Source organism: Epinephelus moara, chromosome 22 (genome assembly GCF_006386435.1).
Source record: "Epinephelus moara isolate mb chromosome 22, YSFRI_EMoa_1.0, whole genome shotgun sequence".
Classification (NCBI taxonomy): domain Eukaryota; kingdom Metazoa; phylum Chordata; class Actinopteri; order Perciformes; family Serranidae; genus Epinephelus; species Epinephelus moara.
The window spans coordinates 8234021-8255653 of record NC_065527.1 but is presented as its reverse complement, the minus strand read 5'-3'; the positions used below and the strand labels follow the sequence as shown (position 1 = coordinate 8255653).

The 21633-nt window shown below is 42.0% G+C and overlaps 1 protein-coding gene across 8 annotated transcripts in view; it reads right to left on the bottom strand.

Moving 5' to 3' along the window:
* phactr4a (phosphatase and actin regulator 4a) overlaps window positions 1-21633 on the bottom strand; it is a 41031-nt gene that overhangs the window by 10944 nt on the left and 8454 nt on the right. For 3 of the 8 annotated variants that reach the window (XM_050034618.1, XM_050034620.1, XM_050034619.1), the window contains exons 3-7: window positions 19104-19148; window positions 7230-7400; window positions 7059-7139; window positions 5743-6954; window positions 3432-3815 (exon numbers count right to left, since the gene is read on the bottom strand). In XM_050034618.1, the coding sequence (XP_049890575.1) occupies window positions 3432-3815; window positions 5743-6954; window positions 7059-7139; window positions 7230-7400; window positions 19104-19116 (1861 nt within the window). In that variant the 5' untranslated portion in view covers window positions 19117-19148. Of the gene's footprint in view, window positions 1-3431; window positions 3816-5742; window positions 6955-7058; window positions 7140-7229; window positions 7401-15026; window positions 15273-17880; window positions 18026-19103; window positions 19149-21633 lie in introns of those variants that run through there. The other 5 variants (XM_050034616.1, XM_050034622.1, XM_050034617.1 and 2 more) reach the window with 4 other exon arrangements.

Below are 21633 nucleotides of genomic sequence, written 5' to 3'. Positions count from 1 at the left end.
TGAGGGATCCCAGTGTTTCCCGTGGGATTTTATTTCAGCAGTGGTGCTGAAGTGCAAGAGTTTTATTTTGTGCGTCTGCTGACATGAGAAGAGCTTTAGACACATTTTTATACACTGTTCTAGATGTCAAATTACGTTAATAAAATGCTTTCCCGCTCTTACACGTGGGTGCAGACGTAACATCTGACATCTAGCGTTTCAATCAATGTTGTCACTCTAACATTTCTTGTAAAAACAATTGATAACTGTTATAAACAGAACACAGGTGCAAGTCACCAATGTAAAAAATGTATGCAAATAGTTCAAGAGGTTTTGGAGTAATGACGTCAAAGGACTCTCCCGGTCTCCCCTGAGCAACCCTGAGTGTCCAGTTGCTGAGACCAACGACTCAAATCCTGGTGAAATGCAGACGAGGAATAGCTGGTAAACAAAGTGTCGGTCATGTGGGCACAATACAGGAAAAAACAATATTAAATAAAACTACTGACAGAAAACAGCAGTGTATCGCAGCCTCTACAGATGTATTCAGTGCGGTGTGTGTGTGTGTGTGGCAAGTGAGAAGAGAGACTGTGTGTCTGCAGTGTGCATGCTGTGTGAGCTATAGTATTTTAGAGAAACCTTGCATGTTTTGCGTCATCTGATCGGCTCTTCTGCTCGACCTTTAGACTACTTAGAACAAATATCTGCCAATAATCAGCGGACAATCGATCAGAGCAGCCTTATCTGGGGGTGTTTGATTTCTAATCCTTGCTAGTCTTTAAAGATAATGAGGTAACCGCATATGGCGGGATATTTATATAGCAGTGGCACTAATCAGCGCTGCATAGCTGCTAACTGCATATAGGGGAAACACTTGATCCTTATCATGATTGTTACTATAAGCTGATATATCATTATCAGTCATAAATGTCAATATCATTAAGGCCATGAGGGTTGAGTGTGCACAGATGAACAAAGACGCACACTAAAACACACACCCGAGTCCATTACCAATGTAATCTCAGCCAGCAAGTAAGGCTAGCTACTCTGTGCAGACTGTGAGCGTGACACTGTGAAATGAAATGTAGTAACACATGTATAGAAACCTTGCCTAACAAATGGAGGTGGAATGTGTCACTGCTACAGACACTGTTTCAAAGAGACAGTACTGGGATGGGCTATAAACAACAGCAGCTGTGGCATGCTGCGCCAAAGGATATGAGATGCTAAAAGCCAATCAGTTTTTCATCTAATCTCCAGGGAAGTGCTGGCACTGCAGAAACCGTGCAAAGACAAGCCACTGCGTGTCCTCTCTGCAGAGAGTGGTGGCTGTGCGCACAGAAACTGCACGCTAGCAACACATTGGAAAACACCTACACGGCAACAAGCCATGGCCTCACTTTGAGACTATGCTTAAATCGAGGTAATTACGGTCAATACTTAGGAAACTCCAAGATATATAGCTGTCAATAACTTTCTTTGACTCAAAGATAACAGTTTTCTACAACTTAATAACGAGAAGTTGGGCACATACTAAAACATACTAAACTTTGAAAGAATATCTTGTTCCACCACCTACAATGTCTTCCTCCCTTCTTCAATTCACACTAAGCACAGATGATTAAGTCTATCAAAAATCACAACAGTCACACCATGACACACAAAAAGTAACGTGCATCTTTGAGATAGGTGTGGGCACAAAGCTTACACACCCAACATGCCATCTAAATCCCAACTTTAACTGGCACCTCACAGCTGTTTGAAAAAGCCAACAAGAATATTTCAGGCTGAAAGAAACTGACCTCCTCGATCATAAATGAGATCATAAATGCACTGCTGTAATGCACTTGCAAAAGTCTGATCTGAAGTTTAAGTAAAAGTCAACTGTCGGAGATTTTCTGTGCCACTTTTGAAATGTAAAATGAAAATCTAAATGAAGGGGATAACATTTCAGCTCCAAAATAACCCAATAATATAACACATAATATTCTAAAATGATCCATTCTGCATGATGAGCACTTTTCCTTTTGGTATTTTAAGTATACGTATGTTCTTTTACTTGAGTAACATTTTGAATTAAGTACTTGTAAGTTGCAGGCACATACATGGATGCAGCTGCATGTGTTTGGACTCAAGACTTCATTTGGGTCTTGAGAAGCTCCAGTACTTATTCATGGACAAACTGAAATCTACTGCACATTTACTCCCACTTGACAACAGATAATCTCTCCCCTGCTCTGATCACCAGCAGCTGTCTGTACTGAGTGCATCCACTGTCACCGTCACCCTGTCTTGCTCGCTCAACCGGCACACGCTTGCTACGCCCTGAGCTATTCCTTCAGACAAAATTGGCACATGCGGAAGTGAGGTTGATACAGTGACAGGTGTGTTTGTGTGTGCACATCTTTTCAGTGATGGTTATTGGTTCAAATACGGTGAACTTCAACTATCAATGAAAATGAATAAGGCTCTAAGGACAACAGTGTTGCTTTTATATAGCAGTTATGACAAGTCTTTCTTGTGCCTTTTCTCTGTTGTCGTGGTGGACAGCCTGAATAAATTTAAGATTCCGAAATTAATCAATAAATGAATCAAACTGTTAAGTTGTTTTTGTTAGTACAGGCCTTTGGATTAAATAGATAAATCAACAGATGTGTACTAATGAGCTGTAGTGTGCACATTTAAATTGTAAAATATGTCACTGCACAATACTAAATATTGTTTTTAAGAAAAAACATGAACCATTATTGCTTGTTTCTCAAGCATTTGTTTGTATCACTGGATTGTTTATCTTCACATGGGTGTACTTTTATGTTAGCGTGCATGTCTGTGTCATCGTGAATGTAAAGAGACTAAGTCTGTCGCAGGCATTGTGCTCCCAGTGTAAATATTTGAGAAAAACTTTGTCTGGCTCCGCTATAATTTGTCTCATACACTTGTCTAACTACGACAACGGTAAATAAGGAATGACATCACACCTGACTGGGGAAGGTGTGCATTTTAAGTTTTGTGTTGACAATATGTTGTCACTAACTTGTGTGGCGCAACCTGTTTTTACCAACTTAAAAGTTAACTCCTCCACTACGTTTAAACTACAGTATGCTTGAATTTCTGGTGCAACAGGCTGCTAACTCTCAAGTCTCACACCACTAATACATTTTTCAAGTTATGGCAAACACTTCAACAGAATTTTGGGGTTTTGCTGGAATGGCCAAGTGGTCTACAGCCCTCTGCGGAGGTGGTTGTTTATATAAAGCGTTTAACAAGCAATCAGATACCACTGTTTCTCAAAGATTGAATACACAGTTTCCCTGGGCTTTTATTAAAATCCTCCAAAGCTAATTGGAGCTTTGGTTGTTTGACTAAAAGTTCAAGAAAGACAAACAAAGACCAGCTGTTTAAAGACAGAGGCTTATCTATAAAACTGCAGAAGCAGATGCCGACAAACTTACCAAGCAGTGCAGGGTTGCTGTTGCGGTTGGTGGGTTTAGGTGGAGGGATGGGAGGCTGCTTTGCATGGGGAGGGACAGGGGGCGGCGTGTCAGAGTCAGCTGAGGAAGGAGCAGCAGGTTGCAGTCGAGGTGGGTCTTCAACTAATAGGGAGATTGTCCTTGGTGGCTTGGCCACAGCTACAGGAGCAGAGGAGGAGGAAGAGGAGGAGGAGGAGGAAGAGGAGGAGGATGAAGAAGAGGAGGAGGGGGTCGGACTCCTGCCGGACTCAGCAGAGGGTGCAGTGAGAAACTTAGGGGGGAGCAGAGCCTGTTTGGGTGGGGGAGGTTCCTGCTGGGGGTCTGGTGCAGGACGAGGGTCAGGGGCGAAGCGGACAGCAGCGGACTCTACAGAGGGGGCACACACACACACACACACACACATTAAAGGAAAGAACGTAACAAGGTTTCTACTGTTGCTCGACTCGATGGAAAACACAGAAGGGTCATCACACACAATAAAACACAGGAGTAAAAGCTGAGGTGTTAGTGAACGTTGTACAATAAGCCCACGTTCCAGAGCTTACCCTGAGGGCAACTCTGATCAAGGTTCAACAGTTAGAGGATGAGAGGTATCTAAAGTTCACACACAGCAGAGATGGAGAGACATCAAAGACGCACATTGCTTTGTTCTTCCCTCTTCTCCTGTTCACCTAAATCCATGTATCAAAGCTTGATAGTTGCTCTTTCAATTTGTTGATGCTTTCAGCTTTCAGAATTACATTTCAATCATTTACCCAAACCGCCTTCACAGCAGCGTCAGGAGACTTTGGTTTACACACACGTGGGTATTTCATCATAGCAAAGCATTCATTGACTGAGTAATTACTAGGAAATGGAAAGACACAGGACATCTGCATGTTAGCTCACATGTCAACCTGACATAACGAAAGCATGAGTACTTGAGTACTCAAGAGTATTGCTGTGGGAGTGTGACAGCTGTGGGAGTGTGACCTCCGCATCAGGGAAGAGTTAGTGCGAGTCCAGTTATTAACGGTTTAAACAATGAGTTGCGCCGTTTCAGTGTCTGTGTGAGTTCGTTGAGACCCTTTAAACTCCTTCATGTGGGATGTTAGCCGCTGCTGCTGTGCTAGCTCTTGCTATCGGGCAGACATTGAACTGACTCTGGGGAAAGCAGCTCAGAGACGGTCCTTAACCTGGTTGCTCATAAAGTAGTTTTCAATTGCACTTGTTTTCCGATTTCAGCCAATTTTCATTCCTATTCTAACGTTAGAATTTTTTTTGTGCGAGAACTCGAGTACTCACTGTAAATTACTTAAAATGCCCATCCCTAACACTTAGTTTTCACTTGAAACAGGTCATTGTCACAGTAAGACTAGTTTTCCCATTATGAATGCAAATCTGATTCACATTGAGAATCTGAGATTGCCTAAGCCCTTATCACTCTCATAAACGTTTGACTGGTTCATTATTAATCCATGTTGTGCATTAGTTATATGACTAAAGAGAGACTTAAAAGGAGTAGGTTAAGTTGATAATAATAACATCCTGTGATTTACACATCTACCATTCTCGGAACCCAACGGCTGTATTCGGCATCTGACTTCCGGCAGACGGCGATACAGCCTCTGGGGGCAAACCCTCGATTTTTTGGCATTCTGGTTTGATTTGGGCGGAGGAGATGAATTTCCGTTTCCGACTTCCGTTTATATATAAGTAAATATGCTGAACCATTATGATGGATTCAGAGTTTGCAGTGACGCCAATTATGTTCCACCTCGTTAGTTCACTGCACGGACCGTTTGACCTGGCAACAACTGCAGCCGGCTCAAACGTGATTGGTCAATATCACGCGGACTACAAACAGCCTACAACCGGAAACCAGGGCTCTTCCGCTCTTCTTCCAGAGGCAAGATCTCCAGGGTTTGCCTACAGACTCTACATTCACTGAATGTAGAGTCTGTATATAGAGACTACACACCTACTAACTGGCTGGGTTTACATAATCTACCCTACTGTAGCCTATCTGCCACCCCAAAGTGGACAACCTCGGAGAAGCACTACATCCTTTCTCTTGTCTCCAGCAGAAATAACTGTACATGATGAAGGCTGGAAAACAATAGGGTCAAAGTTGTGTGCCTGAGGTACAATCAACTGCCAAACAAATAGTAAGTCCTTTATTTTTCTTGACTTCCTTTGGTAACACCGTAACTGAGGGGATTTGAGAAATGACAGCTTTCTCACTCGTTTCCTAATTGCCATTGCACTGTTGAAGGTAAGCTGTATATAATTCATCACAACAGAGGGATCTTACCTGAGCGTTCTCTGAACTCTGCAGCCGGGGTGTATCTGGGCAGGGTAGTCCTCTTGTCAGACTCTGAAGCTGGGCGAGTCCTCTTGTTGTCCTCTGACGAGCTCTTCTGTAGAGGAGGCCGCAAATCCATCTCAGAGACAGGCCTGACTATAGGCCGCGGGTCCTTCTCCTCCCTCTTTTCCCGCTCATCTCGTCGCTCTCGTTCATTCTTCTTGGCCCAGTCGTCCCGTTTGTCCCTATCCTCTCTCCTCTCTCTGTCATCTCGCCTGTCTCGGTCATCTCTCCTATCCCTATCATCTCTTTCTCCTCGCATGTCTTTTCTCTCCCTGTCTTCTCGTTCTCTGTCATCTCTGTTTTCTCTCCTTTCCCTCTCAAGCCGCGGATCCCTTTCTTTGTCCCTGTCATCCTTTCTTTCCCTATCATCACGCTCCCTGTCTCTCCTTTCTCTCTCATCCCGATCTCTGCGTTCTCTCTCATCCCGATCTCTCCGCTCTCTCTCATCCCGATCTTTCCGTTCTTTCTCATCCCGATCTCTCCGTTCTTTCTCATCCCGATCTCTCCGCTCTCTCTCATCCCGATCTCTCCGTTCTTTCTCATCCCGATCTCTCCGTTCTTTCTCATCCCGATCCCTGCGTTCTCTCTCATCCCGATCCCTGCGTTCTCTCTCATCCCGATCCCTGCGTTCTCTCTCTTCATAATCTCTCCTTTCCTTATTGTCTCTCTCTGTTCTGTCGTCTCTCCTCTCTCTATCATCTCTCCTCTCTCTGTCATCCCTCCATTCTCGCCTTTCTCTCCGGTCGGTTCCCCCATCCCTCTCCTTTTCCTCTCGCCAGTCCCTTCTTCCTCTGTCCTCCCTGTCATCCTTGCCATCTCTCCTCTCTTCCCTGCGGTATCTATCATCTGGTGGAGGTCCTCGGGGTAATGATGCTCCTCTCTTATCAACATCTGATGGCAAACGGCTTCGTCTGTCTACGTCCACAGAAAGCCGTGCATGAGAGTCCACATCCAGAGGTGCCCGGTTACTTCGGGAGGCATCAGATGGTGCTCTGCTTCGACGTTCATCTACTTGGGGCGGCCTGAGGGCATTCCCCTTAATGTCAGATTCCCCTCGAGACACTCGCACCCCTGGTTCTGACATCCTGTCCACATCCATTGGCACAGGGTGCCCATTTTTCATTGGTGGAGCTTTGGAGTGGTTAACATCGTTGCTCTCTGTCCCATAAAGACACAGGCAGTGAAATACAGTTAGTGTAATAAGATATGAAGCCAATTCATCCATGGAATACTCTGACAAAAACAACTAAAGCCCAACTCACCATTCTCTGGGATATCCTTTAAAACCCCTCTGGCAATCAGCTCTTGGCGACTTTTTCTGACAGAAATCCTTCTTTCCAAGGCTGAAAAAGGAAACAGAATATATGAATAAAATCAAGCATGAAGTAAAGCACACAACAGGTGAGGATAATAAGGCTTTGCACCCAGCATACCTATCGATGTTTCAGTGAACTTCTCACTTGGCTTCTTCTTTCTCCATTTCCAGGGCTTGAAGATCCTTCCCATTTTGGAGAGCTTGCCTTTGCGTTTGGTTGGAGGTGTTCCTCCACCAGAGTTTCCCTCCTCACCCCCTGTTGTGCTCTGTTGCAGGTCAACCTCATCATCTGTGTGAACATGACAGTGGCAAACAACAGATCACTCAGAGGTTTGACTTCTGAACATTAATTCAAAGTTGGATTTCACTAGCCATTATTGAAAACAATGGCAGTGACAAATGTTTTAATGTTGTGTCAAATTAATTTTACAAAGGCTTAAAAACAGGGCTCTAGACTAACATTGTCCCCTAGATACCCCAACAGTTTGGCCCGAACTTTTGTTTCCCTGATAATGTTAAATTAAATTGTTTTCAGGAGAAATTTGTTAATGTTTTCACAGCAATTAAAAAAAAAACTATATTAGAGAAAGGCTTTTGCAGCAGTTTTTTAAACATGTTCAAGTTTTAAAGGTTATATTAAAGGTTGTTTCATAAATTTGGGTGCTTGAATTTGTGCTCTTTCGAAGATAGTATAATGAAGGGCGAATTACTTTTAAACAGTTGTGTTGTTATGATGAAGACTTTTTCAATTTCCCTGACACAAAAGGGGGAATAAATAACTAAAACAAAAAAAACAATGGTACCTGAAATGTTTTTTAAACATCAGTAGCAGTCCAGAATTTTACAATCGGTGCATCCTTTAATGTAACAAAGATCAACGCACTCTTCGAACAGTCACAGGTCAGTTACATGTTTAAAAAGCTGAGGCGGAACAACAACAACCTTTCATTGTGATGACACTTCAGAATTTAATGCTGATCATACATCTGATATACACATATTTTCTCTAACAGAACAGAGCAGTTCATTGTAATCATGTGAATGTGTTGTATTGACAATCCCAGATATTATTTAGACTTATCACAGAATTCTTGGCAAGCCTCTATTGTAAATTGGGCCCAATGGAATTTTATCTTAAGTCTTTTAAACGCCCACATCCGGATGACAACTGCTAGTGGCCTGTGACAACAGCAAACACTACAGTTCAGAAATCTTCTGTTTCAGTGCGGAGTTACTGGCAAAGTTTTGAACACGAATTGTCATGATGGCAAAAAAAGGTAAATAAGGCCTATGTTCGAAGTTGACAACCGTATTCTTTCAAGGGATTTCTAAAGACTACAAACTGAGCATGTATTAATTAGGATATAACCAAATAGCGTTATATCAAACACATCATTAAGATATGATGCCATCGTGACTGGCTGATATACAGGCCAGCATCAATTAATAATTTGAGAATCCCCAGACAGTCAACAACAGCAACAGTCAACAAGCTTAGATTCCTGATCAGGTATGCAGGTCCAGACACAGGGCAAGGCTACAGCTCTAAGCTCGAAGTTCAATTATCTGTCATGATAAATGACCAAACCTCAATACAAGGCTGGTCCAAATTCCACTCTCACTGCCATCACTGTCCAAGCTGTTGTTTGAGAGCCAGACAGTGAAATATGGACCCTGCTTCTTATTGTATTACTTTCAGAGTGGAGTGAATTTATGTGATTTTTGCCATAGCAGTGATGGGTATAGGATCAAAGAACATCCCCTACATTTGTCAAGTTGACTGTCAAAACCAAAAGTTTCAATATTTTCGTTTTAGACAAGAGTAATTATGAAATGAAGTAATAACTGAACAAATAAGCAAGGGCTGCCCCCTGAACACAGAAGACTCGAATCATCAGTCGAAGATCCCTCAGTCGACTGAGATTCTTCAAGCTGAGGAGACATTTGTAGTTCAGTGTGCAGCTACTTCTGGGGACGGAAAAGTCCCCAGAAATAGCTGCAGCTTTCACACTGCTCCCAGGTAAAATTATTACAATGTGGCAGGTCATACTGTCCACTCAATGGAGATGCTTGAGACAGGTACAAGAAGCTGAGGACCTGGACCCAGGGTGAGTCTGAGTGAGACAGAGGGAGCTCCGAGATAACGTTATCTTCTGCCATCTGCTTAGAAGTGGTGAATTTACAGCTCACAGCAATAGTCCCTGGCTTTTGTTTAATATCTAATGTCCACATAAAATGCTGTTGCACAATTCCGATCCCTCATTAGGGTAATTAGCAGGCATTAGCTTGGAAGGCTAACTGAATGTCTTGCCGAACCTTGTTCAAAAATCTCGCAGTTCAAAAAAGTGTGCTTGATAGTCTATATGAAAAAAAGGGACCAATAATCAACAGCCAAATCCAATTCAACTGACAAAATTCTGAGTCAGGTACAGTCCTAAAATAAGCACCCAGCTGTGACTAAACTAGGACTCAAAATTGAATTGAAAATCCTAAGACAGCAATAACTGGGTGTGAATCCGCCATTATAATTCCTAGGTGATGAGTCGTATGGCAGTTACAAAACACTGTGCAGCATGGCAGAGCGCCACAGAAGGCCTATGGTTTAAGTGCAGGCAGGAGGGGGGGGGGACTAACCACGTTTTCACCAACAGAAAGACAGGTGAGCTCATTTTCTCATTGAAATAGTTATAGTTGTATTATATTACAGTGTGACAGTGGCATGCGTAATGAGGAGACTCACATCCTGTTGTGAAAGAGGAATGTAAAAAATGCAAAAAGTAATATGGTGGTCTGAAACATAGTATAAGCATACTCAAGGTTATATAACACAAATCTGTCCATTTTAGAAGGACAATCAAAGAGGTAAAAATGAAAATACTAGGGGTGGGAATCACTAGAGGATCCACGATGACATTATCACAATATTTAAGTCATGATACAATATTATTGCCGAGTATTGCGATAAAGTTTATTGCGATATATTGTAATTTATTACTTTTTTTCAACTGTAAATCCTGTCCCTGAAGGAAAACTTTGTCAATATCAGTTTTAATTAATAAGCGTTAGGTTAATTAACATTTTACCCACAAGTAAGAGCAAGCATAAAGTAAAAAGACAGTGTTAGGTTCAGCGGCAGGCTCAAAGATTTGCACCACAAGAGATGTAAACTTTCACACAGAAAAGCTTGACTCATTTTGACATAAAGAAATAAAAAGATGGATAAATGAAATCCAATCAAATGTTCGTGGCAGTTGAGACCTCACAAATTCAAATGAAAGACTATTTAATGACTTTTAAGATCTAATATTAATAAAACTAAAAGTGAGACATTTTAAGACTTTTTAAAGCCTCGCAGACACCCTGGTCAGTGTGTTTGGCAGCTCAAATACATTTCTATTTTAATTGTCTAATTGGCATAGTCATTTAAAAAAGACACAACAGAGCTTTTCATCTTAAAGATGCTTCTTGGCAGATCTGCCCAATCACCTCACCTCACTGAAAGCACTACTGATGCTGTTGAAAGGTGTGCTGTTGTTACAAAGGCGTGACCAAATTACTTCTTTTACAATACAACCAACATAGTTAAAGTATTTAATATCAGCTATCTGATGCTGCATAATTAAAGTATCAAACCAGTTATCAGTCAGTTCATTACTCTCACATTGCGACACTGATCACAGTCCGACAACATGTAAGTTTCGGTTGAAAGGATGTTTAAAAAATGGCAAAATTAAATCAATGGGGACAACCAACATAAACAGCTGTGGCAAACTGGACTTGGGAGGCAAGACATGAGAAACAAGGCAAAATAATGGGGAAGAGTGGATCCCTGGTTTCCTTCCAGCAACAGAGGAGGGGGTCACCTGTCTTACCAAACACTGACTGATATGTTTCTCATATCTATGTTTCGGGTTTGTCACACACACGTTACACTGGGGGATTAAAAGTGGATCGTTAGCTTTTACAATCACAATAAAAGCCTGTACCCTGCGGATGACTTTTTCAGGGTCTGAGATAAATGTCGCCAGTATCATGAGCCAGAAAGGAAAGAACATCAGAATCCTTTGGGGAAATCAATCGTATTTTGTATCTTGAATAGAGGCGTTATTGATTAATGCATGATTTATTAATAACTTACTAGAATTCGATCAATCAGGGATACAACAGCTGACAGTGCTGATCTCCAGAGACTGGTTCTACCCATGTGGGTTTTCCAGTGGCGGAAAATTTCCATACAGTTCAGATAAACATGCCGAACGTTCAGTGGGTAACCACAATCGGATTGTATACTATGGACACAATGAGTAGATTTCCATATGTCAAATGGGACGGAGTGAGCTCACCCAGACTGCAGGAGGCCCCTGTCCTGCAGCTACCACTTCTTCATTCTCACAAAACTGAACTGCCAAATTTTAATCAAGTTACAAGGTGACCCTTTTCACCAAGATATGCTCAAGTTCTTAGATTAAAAAGATAATGGACTTATGTCCATTGTTTAAAGATTAGTTTAACTTGACCAGATATTTATGGGCTACGGGCATTTTCATTGATAAATTATCAGGTTGTTTTGATGTTTAGTTTTTCATGTTTACAGACTGTACCCTTGGGCAGGATGTTAAAAGTGCTGGACAGGGTACTGTCTGAGTGTGTTTACATGGATATGAATAACCTGTTTAATATTGGGTTTTTGGAGTTTCCCATTGATGTATTTGAGCATGTAAACACCAGACCTTATCCCATTTATGAGAACCCTGTGTGTGCTGGGTGGAGCATTACAAAAGAAACAGGGATACTGTTGCATGTATACACCTTACCCCTTTTATTAAGGGCTGCCGACTACCTGAGAGCTGCTGAGTGACGAAACAGAAATACAAACAATGGCAGCAGCGACCGCGTCTCACTTTTGGAGGGATGAAGAAACAGAGTTTTGTCTTTCGTTATTGAAGGAGGTGCATCTTCATCTAATGATCCCCTATCCTTGACACAGTGACAGTGACTGGCTGGCTGAAGTGTGGAGGACAGTGTGATAGGAATAGAGTAACTGTTTTCAGGAGTAACATTTGTATGTAACTACGCAGTGTGTGTGTGCAGTTAAAAGCGAAACAGAGAGTGGTCTGCGCTCAAAGCAGACAGCTGTTGACGATCAGAGCAGAGACAAAATTAACAGTTGTAAAGTGGTAGTAAATGTACAGAGTAGCGTTTAATACTTCCTGTCACTCTCATCTCAAAATGTCAGTTTGTTTTTGTAAACATCCCAGCGCATGCAAATAGACAGCTGTATTCGGTAACTGGGTTACTGGTATTTTTCATGAATACGGGTGACATGAGTAGCTGGATTTCTCTCTGCTTCCAAACACCATATACTGAATATGATAATATCAGGGACAGGCCCCATGAATGGTTTATTCATGTCCATGTAAACACACACTGTTTCCTGGAAGAAACTTTTCTTTCACAAGTTCATATGTTTCAGATTTTTATTAAGCAATGTATGTCATGGCAGGACAGAATGATGTGTTCTTTTCAGCCTTGACCTCCTTTTTAATTTGTTCTTTGTCTGCACACTGCTGGGAGCCGATAAAAATGTCAAAGATTCAGAAAGGCAGGTCAGATCAGGCTGTGTGCCGACAGGATTTTGCTTTTTTCCCCTTTCTCTGTGTATAATGTCTGTTTGGCATACATATATGTGTTAATGAGTTTGGACTGTTCAGCAAGGCATATTAAGTAGTTTAGCTGTTTCACTGAGTTTAATCACAGTTAAAACAAACATATCTAAGTACTGGGTAACTGGCGTGAAACCTTAGATAAACCTCTGTTGCAACAATGTTCATTCCTGAAAAGTCCTTCACCATAAAATATTAAAAACTATTTTGTATCTACCCACTGTATAAAGTAAAGCAGGCTGCTGCATGAATGTGTGAAATCCTATGCTGAAATGCAGGCATACAGAGGTCTGTGAACTTTGTGCAGTGCACTGGCCCTTACAGCTATTCCTGACACATGTGGGTGGGTGTTAAACTGGGAGGGTTGGGTGGCAGTGAACTGAGAGAACACTGATGCGCTCAAAAGCAGAGCATACTGTGGGGACCTTGTACAGTTGAGCATGACAATGTGAGATGGCTGTTTGTCACAAAGCCACCGGAGAATTAAAAGCACCGACCCCTGACAGAGGAGGTGAAAATAGAAGAAGAACAGAAAAATCTTACAATGCTCAGACTGAGCACTAACACCCAGGCCTCAGGTATGCATTTATAAAGTGACTCTACACAGGCGAGCTTGTTTCAACATAACCTGACACAGTAGTAACAACATAGGCTTCTGTAAATATTCAACCAGTCAAACTCAAAGGACACCTAAAAGCATGAGACCTGCCTTAAACCCCCTGCACTCATACAGGAAGCCCTATGGCAAAGCTGTCCATATGACTTATGCCAATCACATGACATTTTGACACCAACTACACAGAGTACCACACCACAGGCAAAAATACATTTTGCACGGTGAGCGAATATGTGACGAAGAGGATGTTCTCAAGTTACTTGTTTCATTCAGAGTGTTGAAATGTGTTAGAACAGAAGCCCTACAGTACAATATAAAGCAAATATTGATCCAATAAATGACAAGTCAACAAGCCATAGGTTCCTTCTAACCAACAGCAGGCCATGACCGACACCTCAACGTTAGCAAATTAAAGCAGCAGGAAACAGGTAACAGACAGGAGGTGGCCTGTGTTACATAGATGCTGAATTCCAAATAGCTGCGAGCTGTATTATTAGGAGGAATCGTAAGTGTGCAAATAGAGCTTGGGACAGGATCCTCCTTTTGACAGCAAAACAGGTTCTGAAGGTTTGAACTGTTATTAGCTTAACCACAGAGAGATGGGGGCTTTAGGGTTCACTTTACATATGTGGAATACAAAATGAGCCTGGATACACCTGGTGTTAATATGTGTCCGTTCACATCTGACATTAGAAAGCATCTCCAGTTACCACTTGTGATCGGATCTCACTCCCACACTCTATATGGAAATAAACATGTACAGCATTTCTGTTTGTAAAGACCAAATGCGTTGTTGTTTTTAGACTCACACGCAACTAACATTACCAAACGGTTACTAACAAGTCGAGTCATTCTGGTGTTGGCATACGACTGTTGGGGCATTTAACAGCTGCTCCTGTGTTACCTCATGCTAACCAGGCAGACACTGAACAGATTTTTCGCCAGCCCAGGAGGAGAGCGTCTCCAGAAACGGTTCTTCAGCACTGCATCTGACCTGTGGTACAGCAGCAACTGACCAAGTGAATGGGATAAGCAAGGACGTCAACAGAGTAGGCAGCCCCTCAATGTTGCCCATGACACATTGGCGTCCACACCTCCGAAAGAATGTGGCCACATGCGGTCCAGACCACCTCTGAATGTGGTCTGAGCAATCAGATCTCGATGCACTGGAGGCATTCACAGAGAGCTATCCACTTGTGATCCAATCACCCAGGATGCATGTTAATACCAGGTATAAACAGGGCCTCTGGCTTGAAAAACCAAGTTGTTGAAACAAAAAAAAGCAAACAGATCCACATGAGGAGAGCTGGTGTCAGTTGGTGCCTTGTACCCCCAAATCTTGCTTCTCAGAAAAGCCTCCACAGGGAGATGTAGCTCTGAGTGTAGACAGAGAGAAGCTTGTGTGGTTTGTACATTTCACAATCACCACATTCCATCTGCATGCATTCTTCTACACCTGTCTGTGCCTGCCGCCTTCGAGATTCTCTCTGTTTTAAGAACACCTGCATACTGCATCCACTTGCTGGCTTTCCATTCTGCACAAATGCAAACATGCCAGCCAGGTTGTTTTCCTTTTAAAACCAGTCAACATGTTCACTGGAACCATTTAGTACTGAGCCTCTGGTCTTGGACTCACCCGTGTTGTATTCGGCAGGTTGCTGGGCCACTGTCTCACTGCTAGCACTTTGTCCCATGGTACGGCTCCTGTTCCCGCTGGCCTGCCGGGCCCTGCCTCTCCTGAGGCCCGCTGCAGGAGAGGAAAACCTAAAGCCACCGCGCTCTTCTCCAACCAGACATAGAGCTCCTGTAACTCAAGACTGTCTTGACTGCTCACTTGCGTCGTTTAGTTTCTCTTGTCTCTACGGTCTTGCCCTCCCCCTCCCTTCAGCCTGTGTGATTTGGTCTCTCCCTCCCTTCTCCCTCCTTCTTTCGCTTTAAAACACAAACACACTCACTGACTAAGTTCCTAGGTCCCTCCCTTCTTGGAGCTCTGACTTCATAAATAAGGTACACCAATAAGGTAATCCAGCAGATGCCTTTCATTCCTTAGAGCACATTTTTCGGGGGCAAAGTTCACAGCAGGCGAGCTTTGAGGTTTGACCGGACCAGCCATCAAGCCTTGAGGGATTTGCGATGCAGTGGGCCCCCCTGCTAGCACCATTTCACAGACTGACAAAACACTACTCCCTGAAGGGCGAGGGGCGGGCTCTGCAGGGTGAGGTAATTCGAGAAGTGGAAGGTGAGCCAGGCCAAGGTGGAGCTCAAAGCCAGAGAAGAGGAAGTGACACGGTGACGGTGTCCAATGACTCTGCAGGGTTTGTCCCTTTAAACTATGAAATGCATGTGATAATCATACTTTAGATATCAGCATCTCTGTTTTACACCTGATTCGTTGACTATATGAGTATGAATGTTTTTACTACGACTTAATTGCCATTGGTTTTAGAAATATACACATTAAAACTGAGCAGACAGAAAAACAAAACTTGTCTTGAGGCCTTAATCTCAGATACATCCCCTATGTAGGACAGCACCAGGGCAGCCAGGCAGTCTATGTCATAACATTTCTATCGGGGGAACTGTGTGATTAGGTTATGTGTAATCAGTGTGGGGGAGTTAGAGGAGGTCCTCTTGGCATTTTAGAGATAAAAATGGAGAGTAGGAATGAGGATTTTTGTCTTCTATTCCACTGCTAATCAGGCAGAATCTGGTTTATAGAAAGTGATCCAAGGACAAGACCGTGCAATGTAATAACCTGTTGATGACTTTTTATCTCCTGGGAGGACAGGGTAATAGCATCAATATCTTCACATAAAATGTAGTCTCAACAAAAAGTATGCCTCTGCCGCTCCATTAGGATTAGGCCTGAAATGTTTCATCAAGAAAACTGAGTAACTTGATTATTAAAACACTTCATTAATTTAATTCATGTAACTACATACAGAGAACTGTGTTTCGCACGGATGATTGTTACCTTCACGCAACACACTTACACAGTGGGCGGGTGATGTGATTTGATGGCATGAAATTGCAAAATGGAAGAAGTTAGAGTAAAACAGCGAGGTGCAAAGAGAGGAGACAGGCCGGAGAAAATGACAGAAAGTGTCCAATGTTTGGGATCATTTCAAGCTAAAACAGAATTAAAACTCCGCACAGTGAGTCTATTGTGAAACTGAATTAGCCTTCAACAATATGACAACGTCGTCAGTGCTTCAGCATCTGAACAGAAAGCATCCAGTCTAAGCATTCAGTCCAAGGAGTGTACCGGAAACATGGTTACATTAATGTTAGCGTTTATTGTAAATCACTATGCTCGTTGAGATGAAGCCCCTGATGCTGGGGTTTGCACTGGCTTCATCTGAGTTGTTACAGCTCCTGGCAAAGAAGTCTGTGCAGCCAGAAGTATTATGATAGCCTCATGCACACACACATGCACGCACGCACGCACGCACGCACGCACACACACACACACACACACACACACACAGGACACCTCTTATTTCCCCTTTAGTGTATTTACTATCCCTGTTTCATACAGCAAAAGTATTTCTTATCCGATTTCTCAAAATAATCGATAGCTGCAGCCCAAATTATGATGAAATAATTTGAATTTTTCTTGTTAAAGACAGACAAACTAAGAAGAGGTTTGGTAAGTAGCAAGAGAGTGAGCTATAACTGTAATTTTAGGACATTCAAGCTATCTTAAGAAGCCGACTTCATAACATACTACATCACTGTTCCTCCCTCTGCAGCCTAATTAAAGCTACAGCATGAGAACAAAATGACACAGGAATGTGTGGAATGCAGGACCACAGGCCAGCCTTTTGCTAAAAGCATGTTAATTTAGGATAATAATCCAGGAAATCACTGGTAAACAGAGAGGGATCACATCCTACAATATCTAACTTGTTACTCATCATGACACTGAGATCCTTTTCGCTCTTTCCAAAGAACAGCAGCAGGTGGAGACAAACGCATTTTTTCAGGCCCATAAACAACTCAGTCTAACCATGAGAACATGACACCCAGCTAAACAAAAACATGACTCACACAGATACTATCCCACTGTGTCATCATAACAACCCCAAAACACTCAAATACAAGTTAGACATAACACAAGTCAACATGCTAAATGACTTTGCCCTTTCATATCAAAATACAGAGACATATAAAGCTCTCTAGTTGTCTACTGTCTCATCTTCTTCTCCAAAACACTTTGAGCAAACGTCCAAAGAGGAAGTCCAGTTTATTTTTACTGCTTGGCCACAGGAGCAGGCTGGAATGAGCAGATCAAGCTTCCTTAATTTGTTTCTGCCATGGTCAAGTTGCCTATAAAGTGACCATGGAGCCATGCGCTATCCTGTTTTACTTAAACTAATATCTTTAATAGAAGCTAGTTCAGAAAGAAATAAAGAAAACTATAGTTTCAAGGAGCTGAAATGGAAGTATTAAACATTTAGCATCCAATAACAGAAAGCAGGTTTACTCACGTATATACTCAGACTGAACAGCCATCCCAGGTATTTTCCCACAGATGTCGCAAATACACTAAAAAATTTTAGATCCTCTGAGCTATGGGAATGTACACGTACTGCGTTGAGGTCTGTCAGTGATCGAGGACAGTGGTGAAATAGACACAAGGCCACGAGTGACAGTGAGAGAAACCGGCAGCTCTGCTAACCTACAGGTGTGTCCTCTGGGTGAGGGCCAATCAGATAGCTGCAGTGTCAACAGCACAGTGCGTCACGGGGGCCAACCCCTTAATGGACAGCTTCATAACCTAACACTTTGTTTGTTGACTCACCACTTTCTGCCATCACGATACTACGGTTTAGATAACACCAGTCTCACTACAGCCGACACACAGGCTAAATTAAAACATATAAATCAGATGGAACCTAGAATTATACAGACTTTTCTAAAAGTTTGTTTTAAACCTTTACCAGGTATAAAAACAAAAACAAGAAGTTTTGGTTCTAGATTGGTTATATTTTGATGATTGTTTTACTGTGCTAAAATATTTGGGGTGGGGTTTTATGAGGTACTTATCCATAGTCAGTGTGTTACATACAGTAGATGTCAGTATGTACCTACCCAGAATATTAGAATATTTCCACTGCTCTACCTTAATGTCAGACAGCTGTTTCCAAAGGGGGATGAAGCCATTAAATCCCTCTCTTCAAAGCCAGACTCCAATGAAAAAAACAGTGATTTAACATTGTTAAACACAGGGCCTGCTAGTTTACCCCTGTCTGGAAGTGATTTTTTTATTGTTCAAATTTACCACAGTCACACAATAACACAAACTGACTGATCAAGGCTTTGGCAAACCAGTAGCTCCTGTGTTCTGCAAGCCAAAATCACTGTTTTTGTCAATGGGGTCTGGTGGCTTTGATGAGAGTGTAAATGAGGAACTGAAGAAGTCAACTGCTTCCCTGTCTGAACGGGCTGGCTGACAAAAATGTAGAACGGTAGAAATATTCTCAATATAGTGTACACTTAAACTGTTACAGCTTTTTTTAGGTGGGATTTCTTTTAGGTGGCTAAAGTTTGTTTTGCTGCTGTCAGCTATTCACAGCAGTAGATTGCTCAGCTTCCACGTCAGCACTCCTGCTGCTTCTCCAAACTAAGGGCGTGCTGACTGACATCTACTGTAGGTAATATACCGTCTATGGATGAGCACTTCGACTTCAAACAAATCAGTTTTTCTTACCAGGTTTTTCCATCACAGTGTCCAAAACTCAGCAGTCAGCAGCTCCTGAAACAAACGAATAAATGGGATCATTATGAAATTTATAAGAATAATTTCAACAATATAAAACAACAATATAACAATTTTTTGACACAGTATTAAAAAAAGGTTTCATTTCATGAATTCCTCTCTCTTGTCATCACTCTGAAAACAATCTAACAGCTAATACACACCAACACATCACTGGAAAAAAAGATATTTCAACAAAGCTAAAAGCTGAAGGATTGGAGGACAGAGGCGTCCCAGAACAGCCACTACCAAAGTTTAACTTTACAGAAACTTACAAAAGTTATTCCAGTCACTAAAGACTTCCATTAATATTCAGTAAATCAATGAATGGTTCTCAGGGCACTTCAATAGATTGGATGTTCCCTGCAGCTAATGGAGGGCAGACTGAAGCTCAGCAAAGCTCTGTTGTGTTGGCCAAGACAAAACAGTGCATGAATTAGCTTGCACACCATCTGGAAATCCATTCTGATTCCTGCTAGACTAAAAGGCAAATCAACAAGTCTAATTCAAAAAGAACAACTGTGCAAATTAAGAAAATATCACCCAATTACACCATCGTATTTAAAAACACACATCTTATCAGTGTGAATAACAGAGTGGTGCTGCAGTGATGAGGAGAATGGGAATACATTCTATCCCAGAGAAGTTGTAAGAGCAAAATAAATATTTTGTCCTGTATTGCTGACAAGTCTTACTCCCTTTGGTTTAAACAAATCACAAACAAAATGTAGTGATACATGAGCATGCAATGATTGTGCTTTTGTTAGGTATATGTGTGATGTACTGTGAAGGGCATGTGAAGTGACAAAAAACATCAAATAACTGCTAAAATACACCAAAGTTCTGAATGTCACAAATCGGTTTTCTGTCTGGATGCTTCGAACTCCATGTAAATAATACAAAAGACCTCAAGAAGTCACACAGTCACATCACACAGAAATAAAGGTACAATGGAATTTAACAACTTTACTACAGATGCAGCAGAGCATTATGTAAACAACCCAAAAAGATTTGTTTGTGCTGAACACTGAGGGACTTTCAACTCTGCAGAGAAATGACACCGACTTCACATTAAACTGCAGCAAATCGATTCAACGCAACAATTCAATGAATGGCAAAACAGGCTCAGTATTTAAGGCGAGTGTGTGTCTGTGTTTGAAGCAGAGACAGGTGGGGAGAGCTGCTAATTTAATACAACAGGCTGAAGGAGGTATTAATAGGCCCTATTGTAATTTACCATTGAAACATATCAGTGCTTAATGTATTAAGTCTGAATTTCAAAGTCAATAACGAGCACTTCACCGGACTTGACTAAGGCTGCATCCACACACACACACATTTTCGTTAGGGTTAGTACTGCTTCATTTACACCTAGTGTCCACGCTACTTCAACAGTTTGGAACCCCAAAAATGGAGACCTTTAAAATTGCTGCAGACTCCATTTTAGTTTAAAGATGTCTGGTGTTGCGTTTTAGTCTGGATGGGTGAAAACAGAGACCTTTGGACACCCACGTCCGCTTCCTCACTGGGTCTTATCAGTCACAACATGTCAAGACAAAACATTACAGCAAGGCCTACATATCTTTTGATATTTCATCCTTCTTGTGTGGGCACTTCGTTCCCATTGCCATGGCTTCCTCTGGCAATGGATAACGATCCAGTTACTGCTCTAATATGTCGCCATATTTATTTATATGTCCGTGTCCAACGTTGTAAACTTCACTACCCTCATACAGCCATGCATCCTCTGTGTTAACATAGACTAGTCCATACCCATTGAGTGCACAGTTGCCCACGTACAGTTTCACATGATGTGTGTTTGGGATACAGGTCATAGGAAATTGCAGATTAAATAGTCAACTGAACCCATTAAGAAGAGCAATGTATTCAGACAGTGAGTTTTTGTGAATTTGATAGCACGATTGCTTTATTGAAAGTACAGTAGTACCATTGCCAATAGTGGGATAGTTAGTGGGCTAAAACTGTACATTAGTAGTTGAGGTAGCACGCTGAAAGGCAGTTAAAGTGTTTATATGTTGTATTGACTTAAAAGTGGGGCACTCTGGTAGTTCACATGGGAAAGGTGAGGCTAGCCCTTGTTGCAGTGGTGGGAGTTGGAATCCGGCCTTCGTTCTTCGCTGCATGTCTTTCTTGCTCTCTCTCTCCCATCCTTCCTGTCATGTTTCACTGTCCTGTCAAATATAGGCAAAAAACCCTGAAACCCTTGAGATGTTATACACCTTTATGTGATGAGCCACACCCTCCGCAATATTCATTGCCTTATAGAAGCTCAATTTTCTGCCAAGAGGGAACTTTAGATATTGGTCCCTAGATTATGTTCACCCAGTTTCATGCAGATCGGTCAAACTTCCTAGGAAGAGATCGATTTGAAGTGTTTTTCAAATAATTCAAAATGGCGAAAAATCTATATAACCGAAAGTTATGGGTTCTTGAGGCAAATTTGTTCCTCATGAGGAGAGGC